Source organism: Colletotrichum truncatum (assembly GCF_014235925.2).
Source record: "Colletotrichum truncatum strain CMES1059 chromosome Unknown Contig_0004, whole genome shotgun sequence".
In the NCBI taxonomy this organism is placed as follows: domain Eukaryota; kingdom Fungi; phylum Ascomycota; class Sordariomycetes; order Glomerellales; family Glomerellaceae; genus Colletotrichum; species Colletotrichum truncatum.
The window spans coordinates 3,613,350-3,627,573 of NW_027222401.1; the positions used below are offsets into that span (position 1 = coordinate 3,613,350).

The window sequence follows — 14,224 nt, forward strand, 5'->3', positions numbered from 1 at the left end:
CGTAAGACGAGGTGCAACAAGACGCACTGCTACGCGGAAGGCATTCGTTACCGTTCCTTTCATTTGTAAAGTTCCAAATCGTTGTTTATTAGGTATTGCTTGCAGTTCCCTCCAATTTTTCACATATGTTTCTCACGCACTCAATCATAGTGTGTACTTCACACTAAACAATAAAACATGTATGAACGCTGCTGTTCGCCTCTTTTTCTCCATTCCATGTGCATTACCGTAAAAGACCCAAGAACCAGAAGTTGGCGACGTCAAATCAAGATCATTAAAGGGCTGCCAACATGCTGTGGGACTAGCACCCACACATATTCAGCAAGTGCTAAACCATGTCCGCTCTCCGGTCCGGGGGAGTGAATCGATTCCGCAGTGTTGTGCGCTGTCGCTTATTCGGCTTTCTTAGCCGTTTCACGCAGGGTCGGAGCTGTGCCATCCGTCATGGTTGTGTCCTTGGCTTCAATGTCGGCTGCCCACAGGGCAGCACCAACTAGCGACAGCTGTCAGAGATTTGCTGCCAAGTATGTCTCGTCTGACTTACCTGTGTTCGTGAACGTGAAGAGGATGTTGACCAAGGGAATCATCTCAAGAGCAGTGGCGACGAGACCAAAGCTATGGCAAGTAAGTTAATTTCTTTAGTCGATAAATACAGATAGGTTCAGACATACGCCGTGTAAGGTCCGGTGTTTTTCTTGAGCCAGTCCGCTCTTCGAGAAGCCGACCAGTTTTTGAGTTGGAAGTACTAGACACAGAAATTAAAAACTCTGAAATTTTGCTGGTCGGAGAGTACTTACACGACCATGGACACTGTGTCCTCTGCTCCGAGCTGTACTGTCGTCAGTAACCAATCCGTGCATGAGGTTCTGGTTAACCTACCTTGAAGAAGAATGAAGATTCCAGTTCCTACGATAGGGATGAAGTTCAAGGGAAGGTAGACGAGGTATCGAATGAGCGCCTTCGGGCTGAATCTCTCGAATGGGTTCTTGAGGATCTTGCCCAATTTCTGCATGGGGTCCGAACCAGGGCCAACCTGTCTACCCTCCTTGACAATACCGTCCTCGCCTCTTGAAAGCAGAGTGCCGTCAAAAATATCCAGCAGTGCATCCTGCAACAAGTACGACCGCGAGACGAAGTTGATGATTGCTGAACTCTCGTTCAGGATCAGAAGGACAGTGGTGAAAACGGCCAGGGGACCGTTGACAAAGACTAAGACGGCGAGCTGCGGCACATAGGTAAATACGAACATGCCGGTTATAACACCCGCGGATAGCAGAATATAGCTTCCGATACGCGACAAGAGAGGCTTCCACAATGCTCGATGGGACGCGAAGTAGATGATACCCTTAATAGGATACAGGTACGACCTGCTCTTGGCGGCGTCGGCAACAAGACCTCTGGCCTTGTCATAATCCTCCTGCCTGTTGCATATATTTAGCTTCTTTGAGACCATAGCATTCGCAGGTAACACCTACAAGACCTCCTGAGCTCTGGCCTGCACGGAGTTGGCGACTCGGCCCCTGCTGCTCGAGCTAGGAGCTTTCCTCTCGGAGACAGTCTGTTCGTCTGCCATCGTAGTGACGTTCGCGCGATGTTCGTAGATGCGATTCTCGAGATGATTTTGTGGTGTTGTTGTCAAAATGAGGGGCACAAGAGATGCTAGAAGAAGTGGCTGGCGCCTGGTATGGTCTAGGCAGGTGGCCAGCCTTTTATTTGGCACTGACGATTGTGATCTGACTGTTGCGTAGCTACCTGAGCTGCTGAAGCTAGAGCTCCCTGGCATGCCGCCAGTGATGGCTCTATGACGACATGCTGTGGCTAGGGCCTGGATTGGGCGCCCACATGTGATGTGGCGCTGCTTCGACCTGATTCCTCCACAGTGGCTTTCCGATCAGAGTGCATTCATTTTCTGAAAGCTGCAAGTATCGTGCAAAGCCATTTATGAGTAAAAATACAACGCGCATCCAAGCTTACTATTACAGAGTTAAATCACCCTACTACTACATGGGACAGTGGCGCAACGATGTGTCAAGCACTAATGATTGGCCAGACTATTATGTACATGTTGTGAATCCTTAATACTCCAAATACTTAAACAAGGGCATGTGAAGTCGGGAAACTCTTATCCCGAAGCAACGTCAACACGTTTAATCCCGTTCGACCAACCGATCAACTGTGTCTGCCAGATCCGTGAGCATCTCTCTGGGTCACAACGTTACCCTGGGTGGCTTGTCTCAGCATCTGAAGCACGTTGTCTATGTGTCCGTCCGCAACGCGTGGGGGACCTGGGCCTCCAGGCGCGATCGCCTCAAAAACGGCTTCTCCCAACCGGCGAGCAGCTTCGTTACGAGCTGCAGTAAGCCGAGAAACTTCGTCTACGGCATAAACCACTTGTGCAAGTCGTCTGGGGCTGGTAGGGTTCGCCACAGCGGCAGCAGCAGCCGAGGCCTGCACAGCGGCGGGTGCTCGCGTAGCCTCCGGATGGATGGGCGCAAAACGGGCGACGGCTGCCGACGCATTTGAAGAAAGGTTAGAGTTGTCTTTAACTCCACCCGAGGTCGAATTGGACTTCTTGTTCGACGGAGCGACTAAGGCGCCGATCTCCTTGAACGGCTCATACTCTTTCTCAGCGTAAGAACTGACCGGTCGTACTGCACGCCGAGGACGATTAGGACCGATGGCAGGGACAGCAGATTCGACGTTGTCTTGGTTCTCAAAGTTTGACACTTGGTCGTTCTTTCGGTCATCATTTCCATCTTTCCGTTCGTCTTCGGTCTGGCGGAGAGGTTCTTGCTGCAGGTTGCCATCGCGACTGTAATGTTTCTGGGTGCCACTTTGAACGGCAAAAAAAGCGCGTGTAAGAGAATTGGCCTCCTTACCAGTTTCATTAGCACTTCATGTAGGTTGAGATGATTTGGATGTGAGGTTACTTACGGCAGTACTGATCTTTGTACTCAGGTCGTTCGGAGGAAGCTTCAACAGAGCACCACGGCGGGCAATGATCTCTTGAGCGTTGCCCCATACCGTGGGAGGGATCTAGTATCTATTTAGTAGTGTGTTGGATATGGGCTTAAAGTTAAGCTTACCGTCAGGCACTCAACGTCCAGCTTTCTGCAACGTTCACATTTGTCTGTATTCTATTTTAGACAGCCTCTTTTGAAAAGGAAGAGGCGCGGGCTTACCTTTTCCAACACTCTCACAGGTAAAGTCGGCGTTGAATTCCTGTCCGCAAGTTCTGTGGTCCATAGTAGCGTACCAAGTCAGGCATCGCAGACACCAGCGATCGTTGTCAGCGAGGGGTTCCTCGACAGAGGAGCGCGCCGCCATCTTCTCAGACGTGAATCGCCTTGGTTTTGAGAATGTGTCCAAGATATTGACGAGAGCAAAGAGTCGACTTTAGTGTTGATGAGCCGCAGAAAAAAAGATGGGAAAGGTTCATTTGATTTGGGGAGGTGCGGGCGACTATTAAAGGTGGAAGTAAAACAGGCAAGAAGCAGGGTCGGTCACCAACGCGCTTTGTCTGAAGCGACCTTCAAGTGAAAGCAGGAAGGAGGGAAAGGCTCTGCCATCCCTATTGGAAGGCACCAGCATCTGACCGATATTAGTAAAAAGTTCTCGTCCTAACATGAACACATTCAAAACATTGAGAAACGTGGTCACAATGCCAAAGGCATTTGAATACAATAAGAAACAGAAAGAAAAATGACATCTTAGTCGCCTTGAACGCCTGTTCATTCCTTTCTACTTTCCATAAAGTAGCCCCCAAGTTTAGTTCTTTGAGCAACTGACTTGGATGTTGCTGTTTTTTAGGGACCCAGTCTCGCCCTCTTCGTTTCGAACCTGCTCCCCAGGCATCGAACATTCGAAGCGTGCGGGTGATATGGTGAAAAGAACTCGGCCTTCTCAACAACCAGAGTCGCCTAGACCAATCACGGCGGTCACCCGTGTAGTTGACGGGAATCAATCGTGGGCTTAGGAAATGAGAATTGGTTTCAGTAAACCATACATGAGCCAGCCGAGAGCAGTTACTACACTTTTACTAAAAGAGATAAGCAGAGCATATCAATTTACCTATATCTACCGAAAGTCTAGGAATGTATCGAAACAATTTGCAGAAACATCCCAACAGAAACAATACTAAAAGGAGCCAGCTGAAATACCCCTGCGATTTTACATCTCCTTTCGGTGACATCGGTAGTAAACTGCCGGACTGCATCGGACCATCTCCGACGGAGCTCATCCGACAACACCCCGCAAAGACGCAACCAAGCAAACTACTCAAAACTCAACAAATCAAGGCGCAGGCAAGTCATAAGCCAACGTCTCTGTACACAAAGATTCGCGGAGCTTGTGAAGCCTAGCAAGAAGCCCAAGTCAGCGTGGGATAGTCACAAAACAGCATGAGGTAAACCATACTTCTGATGAGCGGGATGCCCCGCATAAGCGAGCACCTGCTCTTCCGTGTCCAAGACCGTCATCAGCGCCATGTCGAACCCTTGCGCACGGTGCGCGGTACTCGCAAGCGGTGGGCCGAGAGTGAAGGACTTGAGGCCGGGGATGACGCCGACCATGGCCTCGCCCGCGGCACGCATTTCGTCGACCTGCGAGGACGAGACACCGGGCTTCAGCTTGAAGAGGACTGAAGACTGTTACTCGGTGCTCATGGGGAAGAAGATGTTAGTGCTGACCTATGTGGTAGATTGGCATTTTTGACGAGGTTGGATACTTTGATGGCTGGTTTTTGGTATGAACGTGTGGGTGGCTCAGCGAAATCACAGAGGTCTTATACGAACAAGCCAGCATGCGACGACCAACAGAAGCCGGGGCAAGCTGAAGGTCCGGCCCCGCTCCGTTGCGGGCTTATCTTTGCCCGCTGAGGGGGTCCACCCGGACGAATATGCATCACCGAGTTGGATCAAGCTCTCAACTTGAAGTAATGCTAAATGGGCATAACCACCAAAAAAATAGATGACATGTAATACCACAACAGTCTCCCTTATCGCCACTACATCATCCTATCCTCAATTACTCCCTACCCTTTCAGCATTCATGTGAATGAACACAGCCCCTCCGGTTCGTCTCATCAGTCGGCGTTTGGTCTCTACCTAACGCAAGACTAAAGTGAAATTCGCTACGTCCGGCATGGTAATCAATAAAGATACCCTTCTGCCTCCTTTCTTCTTCCGGGTCGTCCTCGGGGTTGCTGGGCACGACAACCCAGTCGTCGTCGTTGACGTATCCTTTTCCGCCAGTCTTCCGCAGCGGTGAAGCGGGAGCCGCGGTGACGGGCTTCTTCTCGCCTATGACGTCGCCGTCCGCTGTAGCAGACTTCTCATTGAAGGGGGTATCTTCTTCGGGCTGGGATGAAGGCATGGGACGTGTGAAAGAGTACGTGAATCCTAGAACCTATCAGCCAGTATCCAAAACGACAAAACGACGGGAGAACGTACGTGGCGGGACTTTGTAGATGCCCCCTTGCTGTGCCATTTTCTAAGTGGACTTGATTGCCTCGTGGATAGTTTGCAGATGTTTGGGGTTCAAGATAAATGACTACTCCGAGCTGATCAACCGAGTAGCCGGCCCTGACAACGCTTTTTCAACGTCGCCCAAGCAAGCCTGCCTGAAGCGGGCATGCGGCACGGGGGGATGGTGGCGAATGATGGCTGGGCTCGCAGCAAACCAATCACCATGTCGAGAACCGTCTTCTGTCGGTCTCTGTCGGATCATCTGCAGGCGATGGGACGTATCCAAGTGCCCTACGTTAGCCATTCAATGGACAGCATCAAGGGGACTCTTCACTTGAGCGGATGCCTGTCTCCGGCCATGCCCCGCAGCTACCGGCAACGACATTCATTATCCAGCCCCGTTTTCTCCATTTCTTCTCTAAATGCTACTTGACTTGGGAGAGTTAAACTCCAGATCTCGAGCCAGATCGTCATCATCTACTCAAACGTTGGGACCAACCTGCGAAATGGGCAAAGTTCCCGACATCGACTCGGGCACGAGCAAGCGGCAAGACTGAAAAGAAGCATTATAATAGCTTTGACAATGCTTTTCTCTTTCCCCTGCCAAACTTGACCTCGGTCGATATGACAGATTAGCCGGCAACCGCATAGCCAGTGAATAGTAAGAGACAATCGCTCTCGAACCCCGTGATGTCCCTCTCAATGAAACCTCAACTGCCAATTTCTCTGCCAAAGACAAGTCCGCCAGAATAAGACAGTGGGACCCAGCTTACGAACAAGGACCGCCATATCAAATCGCACTACAAAGCAGAAATCGCAAATGGTCTCAATTACAAAAGTCACAATAATCACGTTCTCAGGCCCATCACATCACATATAATCAATCATATTTAGTAATGAATTATGTATGCTAAATGCCGCATTTAACACATCAGTACGCCATGCCCTTTAGGACCGGCACAATGCAAGCGACCTCCATCACCATCTTCACATACAATTCACCTAAAAAAAAAAAAAAAAAAGTTTACCTCCATTCCAACTACATAAACCCTTAAAAAAATCAAAAAAATCAACATGCCTAAAAACGCCATTGTCACACCAACCTCATCAGACGAAATAAGGAAAAAACTTTTTCTTTATTCCCTAGGGGGGACAATGCATTTCCATTGGTAGCAGCGGCATCGTACATCTAGTCGTTGGTGGATGTGTTTTGTGTGCCCGTACAAGTACACAGTTTCGTTGGTCTTTCTTTCTGGTTGAAAATCTTTCTCATTTGTCGTCATCGCAGTCTCCAACACTGGGTAGTCCAGCTCTGGCCAACCGCTCGTATTACATGGGATTTTGTTGCGTAGGGGGAGGCTTGGTTCCGTCTTTTACATGACGCTGCACTCGCCCTCCTGTTGCTTGCCGATTTTGCTACGGGAAATGCGCTCGCGCTGTCGGGGCCCGTTCTTGCCCGCGCGCTTGAGGTCCTCGAGACGCTCGCGGGCTTTGGGGAAATCTTGGGCTGTTGGCGAAGTGTTTAGTAAATGCTGTTATTACGAATTTGAACTGTAAGGGGTAACTTACCAGCTGCTCTCCAGTACCACCGTTTCGCGTCCTCCATATTGGCCGGCACACCGATGCCTACTTCAGTAAAGTAACCCATCGCGTACTCGGCCTTAGCCAGACCGGCCATAGCAGCCTTGCGAGCCCAGAGGTACGCCTCGGTATCGCTCTGCTGCAGCACATTATCGCTGCCAGTCAGGTACCAACCACTAAGCGATAGCTCGGACTGGTGCTCGCCCTGTTGGGCGGCGCGAGAGTACCACATGATAGACTGCCGGGGATCGATGGGGCAGCCCATGAGACCGTATTCATACGCACAACCCAGACGGTATTGCGAGAACTTGTAGCCAAGGTCCGCCGCCTGTCTGAACAATGTGAAAGCGTACGCCTCATCCTTGATGATGGCATCGTTGGGAGCCGCGGACTCGTACAGCAAACCCAGCTCGTGCAGGGCGTGAGGGTTCTCCGCATCTGCGCGTTCGGCGGCCCGCTTCAGCCATCCTACGGCCTCCCTCGGGTTCTTTTGCTGTCCGAGGAGTCCCTTCAGGAGGATCATGCCAACCTTATACATGGCGGGCGTGTCGCCTAGCGTCGCAGCTCTCTTATACCACTGGATCGCCTTCAGGGGGTCTTTTCTCGTACCGCCGCCCTCTTCGTGCCCAATTTCGCAGCACACCGCCGTTCGATATGCTGCCGCGGCGTGTCCGAGCTTAGCGGCCGACTGGTACAACGTGAACGCCTCCTTGTTGTCTGGCTCCATTCCAAACAGACCGCGTCCGAGGCAGTCAGCAAAGAAAAACATAGACTCGGGATTTTGCGCGTTCGAGAGCTTCTTGAGAATCTTGTTCGCGTCCATTAGATACTTTTCGCGGGCGCGAACCTTCATCTTGGGGTCGGCAAGATTCGGCGTCAGTGTATCCGCCGCTTCCACCAGCCTCTTTGCCAGTCTTAGGGCAGACTCCTGGTCGTTGGGGTTTGACTTGACGATTTGGCGTAGCCGTTCGAGTTCCTCCTGCGTCACAGGCGTTGTGGCTTCTGTGAAAGAAGGGGTGCTGGCCTGTTGGGGAGGTGCCATCTGCTGCGGAGGCGGTGGGCCACCAGGGCCGGCAGGCGGTGTCGGTCCGCCGGGTCCGGGGGGTGCACCGTAGTTACGAACAGGCGCAGGCTTATCATTCATGTTGACCATGGAATTAGGCATGTGGCCAGGGCGAACGGGGGTAGGGTGAGACGGCAGAGAATCACCGCTGCGACTGGAAGATGGGCCGTGAGGCAGACCCGGGCGTCCCATCGGCGGTTGTTGCGGCGGTGGCGGCTGGTGCGACTGCTGCGACTGATCCCAATCGTTCTGCCCTTGGTAGCCATTCTGATAACCCCCATCTACTGGCCCCATCGACGGCATCGGGGGAGCGTCGCCCGCCATCTCAAACACGGCTTGCTGCGATTGTCTAAGATCAGGCTGTGACTTGGTACGACTCATTTCCGGCATGCGTTTAGCGCCAGGCTGGGTATGCTCGGCGACCCCAGGCCTCATGTGCTGGTCGAACGAGCCGTGAGGACGGTGTGAGGGCTGGGAGTTGAAGTCGGGACCGCCGCCCTGCCCTCTGTAATCGAAATTGCCTGCGTTCTGGTTGCTCATGCGAGTAGAATGGTAATATGCGTCGTACACATCTCCAAAGGATGCCCTAGTGTCCCGGTAACCATCATGACCCCCGTCATACTCGTCATATCCATTCTGTTGAGGCATCGGCGGTGGTGGGTTCGGGGGGTACATGCGCTGCGGCGGTGGTCGGTTGCCCTGCGCTGTCGACGGCCTAGGAGGCACTCCGCCACGAGGAGGCCCTGGTGGTCCTCCTGGTCCTCCAGGTCCTCCATACGTGTCCATACGCTGTGGGGGTCCGCGTCTCTGTGATGGCTCGTTCACCGGCATGGTCATGCTCCTCGACGGAGGCCCAAAGTTGTCTTGCGGACCCGGCGGCCCGTATCCATCGTTCCGAAAGTCCGGCCCACCGTATCCAGGGTCAGGACCGCGTCGCGGGTCTGGGTATCCCCTTGGTGGTGGTGGACCTCTGCCATTTGGCCCTCTAGGAGGAGGATGACCTTGGCCTCCAATGTCAACCCCAGCCATCTTGTTCAGTATCGCAGTCTCCTCGTCGAGATCGGTCTTGCGGTTCTTTCCGGGGAACGCGGGGAACGCGCCGCCGCCGAAGCCCTGGGGGCCGGCAGGGCTTATTGGGCCGCCTTCTTGTGGTCTTGGGCGATTGGCTAGAGATTGATTAGCATAGGCGACTGTTCACACTTCGCCACACGGCTTACCAGCGGGATCTGAGTTTGCCGCTCGTTCAAAGGGACCAGGCCGGCCTCCGCGTCCCATGGGAAAACCACCTCGGCCCTGAGGACCGCCACGAGCAGGCGGATATCCACCACGAACACCATCGGCCGTCGGAGGTCGTGCTATGGGACCGCCTCGTCCCATCGGTGGTGGAGGGCGCCCTCCTCTCCCCGGGCCATTGGGTCCGGGGCCACCGCCGTAGTAATCTTGCTGCGGGTAACCTTGGTTCTGGGGCGGCGGCGGACCTCTGCCGTAGTTCTGGTCCTGATAACCTCCGCCATAGTCTTGCCCGTAACCCCCTTCATCGTAGTAATCGTAGCCGTAGCCGTCTTGCTGGTAGCCATCGAATTGCTGCTGCTGTGGTGGAGGAGGACCCCGTTGCGCAGGTGCAGGACCGGGTCCAGGACCAGGACGAGGCGCGGGGGGGCCATTGCCGTAGGGGCGCTGTCCCGGATATCCTGCCATCGTCTGGTGTGCTCTCCCGCGGCTCTTGGGGGGGTCGAGAGAACGTCGTCAGTCGACTGGCGGGTTTCTTGGCGCGGGATTGGTGCAATTACGGGTTGCGATCCGTGTTGTTTTTTGGGTGGTCGGGTTTATGTGTTTAGGGGGGTGTCGTAGGTTGGGTGATGGTGGTTGTGTGCTGTTGACGCAGTCGGAAAAGTACCGGGCTCAGGACAGCAGCTCCTGCGCGGCTCGGGGATCGCATAAAGGGTTGCTCGGGGAAAGGAGAGAAATTAGGTGCAGCTCCACAGCTTTCCGGAATTGGGTCGGGCTACAACAGGCGCATAGCTATGTACACCGGTCGAGGAGAGAAGAAGCGCGACTTCAAGGGTCGGCGGGGGGTCGTCTCTTTTGGATGTAGGCGCTGCTGGGGGTTCAGCGCGTTTCGGCTCAATGTTGATCGACAGTTTCGGCGGGCCAGGCAATGCGGGAAGTGCAGGCTCTGAAGGGGATCCAATGTCGAGAATGTAAGAGAAAGAGAAAAGAGATTTTTGGTTTAATTTTTCCTCTCTCTCTTTGGAAGTTGTCCACAGTAAAGTCGGTGGGTGAAATGCGAAGGGGGGAGAAAGGGACCGGATTCGGCGGCACACATCAACGGTGCCGAACGAAAGAGGATGCAAAAAGGAGGGAAGAAGAAATAATTTGAGTTGAGCCGCGCGTAGTGCCGGGGGGCACGCTTTCACACTCTCTCCAATAACAATAGTACAATAGAACCGCCGTCCAAGGGCAGATCGCAGGTGTTTCCAGAACACGGCGTCTATTGGTGGCAATGGCGGTGGAGATGGACCAAGCCCAAATGTCTATAGCCAAGGGGAAGACAAGCAGAGTAAAGCCGGAGCTGGGAAAGCTGTTTTGGGTCGTCGACTATTTCCGGGTCGACTTGCCCTGGGCGTCGTTCCAGTGTTTCTCGTAAGGTACCCTATTAAGGCGAGGACAAGAGGTAAGGAATGGTGCGGTGTTGGGCTTTAAGGAGAGTTAAAGGGGAAGGGTAAGAGATAGACAGAGAGGGCAAGGAAGAGAGAAAGAGTAAGGTATGCTTCATGCATGCGTCCACACACCACACTCGCATATACACAACACACACACACACATACGAATACACACCAAGGAGCGTAGCTGTCAGTCTATTGCGCTTTAGTGGGTGTGCGTGTGTGTATGTGTGGTCTGCAGGTGAATAAAGACAAAACTGGGGGAGTGGACTAGACTGGGCTGGGCGGAATGGATAAGAGGACGGGATGCGGATAGAAGGCAAGCCCAGCAGGACGAGGGGTTGTCTTGTGTCTCGTCTTCCAGGGGTCCCCGGGCGGTCTTGCTGATGTTACAGTGGGTTCGTTGGTTGGTGGCCGGTCTCGGTACGTACTCCTGCCGTCTCGTTGCCGCAAGGATCCAAGAGAGTGGGAGGGAGCTACTACATGTCCGCGACACTTCTTTGGTGTCTGAAGAAGGTCGTAACACTTGAAGTTCAGTAAGAGAAAAAAGAAGGAGAAAAAAAATAAAAATAAAAAAAGCCCAAGTACTACTGTACCTGGGAAAATGATAAGCTGAGTGAACCAAAGCACGCAACTACCAAACATAAGACTTGGAAAAACAAAATAATAAATGGGGGGTCTTGCTCTTATTTCATTTACAGTTTTGGTTTTTCTTTTCCTCATTTCACACAACGTCTGCTAGACTCTTTCATTTGGTGGTTCTCACATCAAATCTCCAGGTCTCCGCCAGATACCACGCCATCGCCCTCCTCCATATCGAGTACCTTGGTACTCACTGCTCGGGCCACGTACCTGCCCTACCCAGGGCTCGGTAGTCCCAAGTACCTCACTAAGGTAAGGTACGCGATGCAGAGCTTCACACTGCCGCAATTAGCTCAGCCTATGGGGGAGGGGCCCTTCCATCTTGTCGCTCTCGTCCTCGTTTTACTAGCATACTAACTCGCTGGTCTTTGGCTGGCTCTACTACATGCTAACACGTTGTACGTGTACTGTTCGCGGCTCAGCCATGATACCAGGCAATGACGAGAAACCCCATTGGAGAGAGGGAGACAGACAGACAGAACCCGTTAGGGTGCATTAACAAGATTCAACAGTCAACAACCCCCGGATCCCAGCAGTCAGGCCGCCCCATTGCAGCAGCATCATCGTCAGGCGTCCCTGTGTCGCTTCTGGGGCCTCCCGCTTTCCCGCCCCTCCGCGACATGGTCCGAGTAAATTAAGTCTGGTCAGGAGCAAGGCAGCCGCTTATTTTCTGCTGTCCATGGAGACAACCTTAGATGAAGAATGGCGGTGGTCTATCATTGCATGGCAGTGCATGAGCTGGGCAGAGAGAAACCCCCCAATGCTTGTGTCTCTCTGTTAGGCAAGGTACCTGTACCTACATACTAGTACCTACCTCCGCCCTCCAACTCCTCCAACAACAGTCCCAACTCCAATGTTTCCTCGCCTGAGGGTAACTGAAAAGTTCATCCGAGCGTCTATAACGAGGGTCTTCCCGGCGTCTTAACTTGGAACTGAGGTCATGGCTACGGATACATCGACTCCACGCATTCCACAGCGCAGCGCAGCCCCCCACTGCTTGAAGAGTCAGTCATTCATTCGACTTTGGGACTTTGGGTGTGCTCTCTTCCCCTTGTCCGTACGGCTGAGTTCTTTCTGAGTGAGGTTCCTCCACCTTGGATCTATGGTCTTTACTGGCCCTATTGTCTTTAGCATTTTGTCGGCACCAGCTATGCCTCTTCCGGCCTTTGCTCACGAGGCAAGATCAAAGACACTTTAATAGACCTCCACCACGGTTTAAAGCTTCATCCGACAACTCATCATAAAAATTCCCTCAGCCACTACGAGCAATGCAATACTGCGAGCAGCCTTGATCAGGGCATCCCATCCCTTCTTCTCTCCCCCGGCACTTGTAGGTAGTAGGTAGCTACCTGGCTGAAGTACCATGTAACACAGGTGCCTTATTAAGACGCAAGGATCAGCCTCTTAAGAGTGGAAGCATTGCGCCGCCTAGTCTCAAGGTACCCTTTTCCACCTCAGCACATCGCTGCTGTATCTGCAGCGGTATCAGGGACTCCAGAGTGGCAACCCATGATTGGGTCCTGATCAGTAGTATACAAGCCCCCTTGGGTTTCTGCCCTTCTGTCTCCAGTATTCATCACACAGTCAGCAGCGTCAGTAACAACGAGGGGCCCAGCCGTCTTCCCAATTAGCTTTGCAGGCCATAGGTCATGGCTTGTTGTAAGAGAGTCCGAAAGAGAAAAAAGAAGAAAAAAAAAAGCAAGGGCGAAGAAGCAGCTCACTCCTTCACTCTCTGGACTCTCACTCAATGCTTCATCAGTGCCCAATACCAGGGGTAACTAAGTTTCCAGAGAGCCTCTGTGCGCCGAAAGCCTGCTCTGTCCGCGACATTTCGTCTCATCTCTCCCCCTCTTGTCTTCCACTTCCCGTCATCTTCCCGTCCTGCTATTGTTGCTTGGTGCTATCTGTGTGTTGCGTGTGGTGGACGGCTTTGCGGGATTCCATACAATGACAGCCGGTTCATGCAGTCAGCCCGAGGCAGCGCCGCTAGCCTCCTTCTGATCGCAGAGCTTCCTTGTGACTTTAGCATGTTGCCTCTCGGTGTGGATGGAGGGGGGCAAATAGGATGGTCCTCGTGGGAATATGGCCATGCACCTGCTTTATTCGTCCGCTGTAGCTCTTTCTTAGGGTTAGATTTAGATGTCATGCCTAGGAGGCCTCTGTCTTGTCGTATCCTTTACGATGGAATCCGCGCGTGCTTTTCCTTTCTTTTTCTTTTCTTTTTAATTCGCTTGCCGCCCCGCCGCCTCCGGGGTGGGAACCTCCCAAGGTAAGATTCAGAGCCGTTCGGGCCGGTCAATGTACGGCCAAGAGTATGGACGTACATAGAAGATAGCTTCCACCATTTGCCTAGCCAGTTAAATTTCCATGCTTCTACCACTCAGCGGACGGCCTCATCCTCGAGGCACCACCGTTTTCGTCCTGATAAATTGCACTAACTAACCTTAGATGGCTGAGCGGCTGCAGCCCGGCGTTTCCCTGTAGGGCACGAGGCTTTTAGACGCCAACGGTCGAATGAGGATGCGATCGAACCACCAAACACTTGAAAAATGGAACGGCAGCCTGTAGTTCCAAGACGGGAACGACGGAAGGGAATTCCTTAACCCGCGAGGACACCATCGCCACGGCGGCTCAAATTCTGGCCGGCCTCAAGAAAAGACTAAGCCAAATTAATTGCAAGGCGTTTGCAAGTAGCGCAGATTCCTGCACATGTTGTGTTTCCGGGGAACTCTTTTCTGCGCCATCACAGATCAGGGGATGCGGTCGGTGCTTTCGTCATTTCGTCCCGTCATTTGGGAAAACAAAGTGCC

At 52.9% G+C, this 14,224-nt stretch overlaps 4 protein-coding genes across 4 annotated transcripts; all 4 read right to left on the reverse strand.

The window, feature by feature from the left end:
* Positions 1 to 392: 392 nt before the first annotated feature.
* CTRU02_207724 (uncharacterized protein) lies at positions 393 to 1,573 on the reverse strand (the record flags this gene model as incomplete). The annotated part of the gene is made up of 5 exons (XM_070204951.1): positions 393 to 493; positions 545 to 615; positions 672 to 745; positions 848 to 1,421; positions 1,476 to 1,573. The coding sequence occupies 5 exons, from the start codon at positions 1,571 to 1,573 to the stop codon at positions 393 to 395; spliced, it is 918 nt and encodes a 305-aa protein (XP_070061484.1).
* A 596-nt stretch (positions 1,574 to 2,169) lies between these two features.
* On the reverse strand, positions 2,170 to 3,327 carry CTRU02_207725 (uncharacterized protein; the record flags this gene model as incomplete). The annotated part of the gene is made up of 4 exons (XM_070204952.1): positions 2,170 to 2,871; positions 2,935 to 3,036; positions 3,087 to 3,130; positions 3,183 to 3,327. 4 exons carry the CDS (start codon positions 3,325 to 3,327, stop codon positions 2,170 to 2,172), a joined length of 993 nt encoding a protein of 330 aa, XP_070061485.1.
* Positions 3,328 to 4,293: 966 nt separating this feature from the next.
* Positions 4,294 to 5,487, reverse strand: CTRU02_207726 (stress responsive a b barrel domain protein; the record flags this gene model as incomplete). The annotated part of the gene is made up of 5 exons (XM_070204953.1): positions 4,294 to 4,357; positions 4,417 to 4,646; positions 5,037 to 5,101; positions 5,163 to 5,399; positions 5,451 to 5,487. The coding sequence occupies 5 exons, from the start codon at positions 5,485 to 5,487 to the stop codon at positions 4,294 to 4,296; spliced, it is 633 nt and encodes a 210-aa protein (XP_070061486.1).
* A 1,351-nt stretch (positions 5,488 to 6,838) lies between these two features.
* CTRU02_207727 (chitin synthase activator) lies at positions 6,839 to 9,807 on the reverse strand (the record flags this gene model as incomplete). The annotated part of the gene is made up of 3 exons (XM_036727408.1): positions 6,839 to 6,972; positions 7,035 to 9,275; positions 9,327 to 9,807. The coding sequence occupies 3 exons, from the start codon at positions 9,805 to 9,807 to the stop codon at positions 6,839 to 6,841; spliced, it is 2,856 nt and encodes a 951-aa protein (XP_036580774.1).
* Positions 9,808 to 14,224: the final 4,417 nt, after the last annotated feature.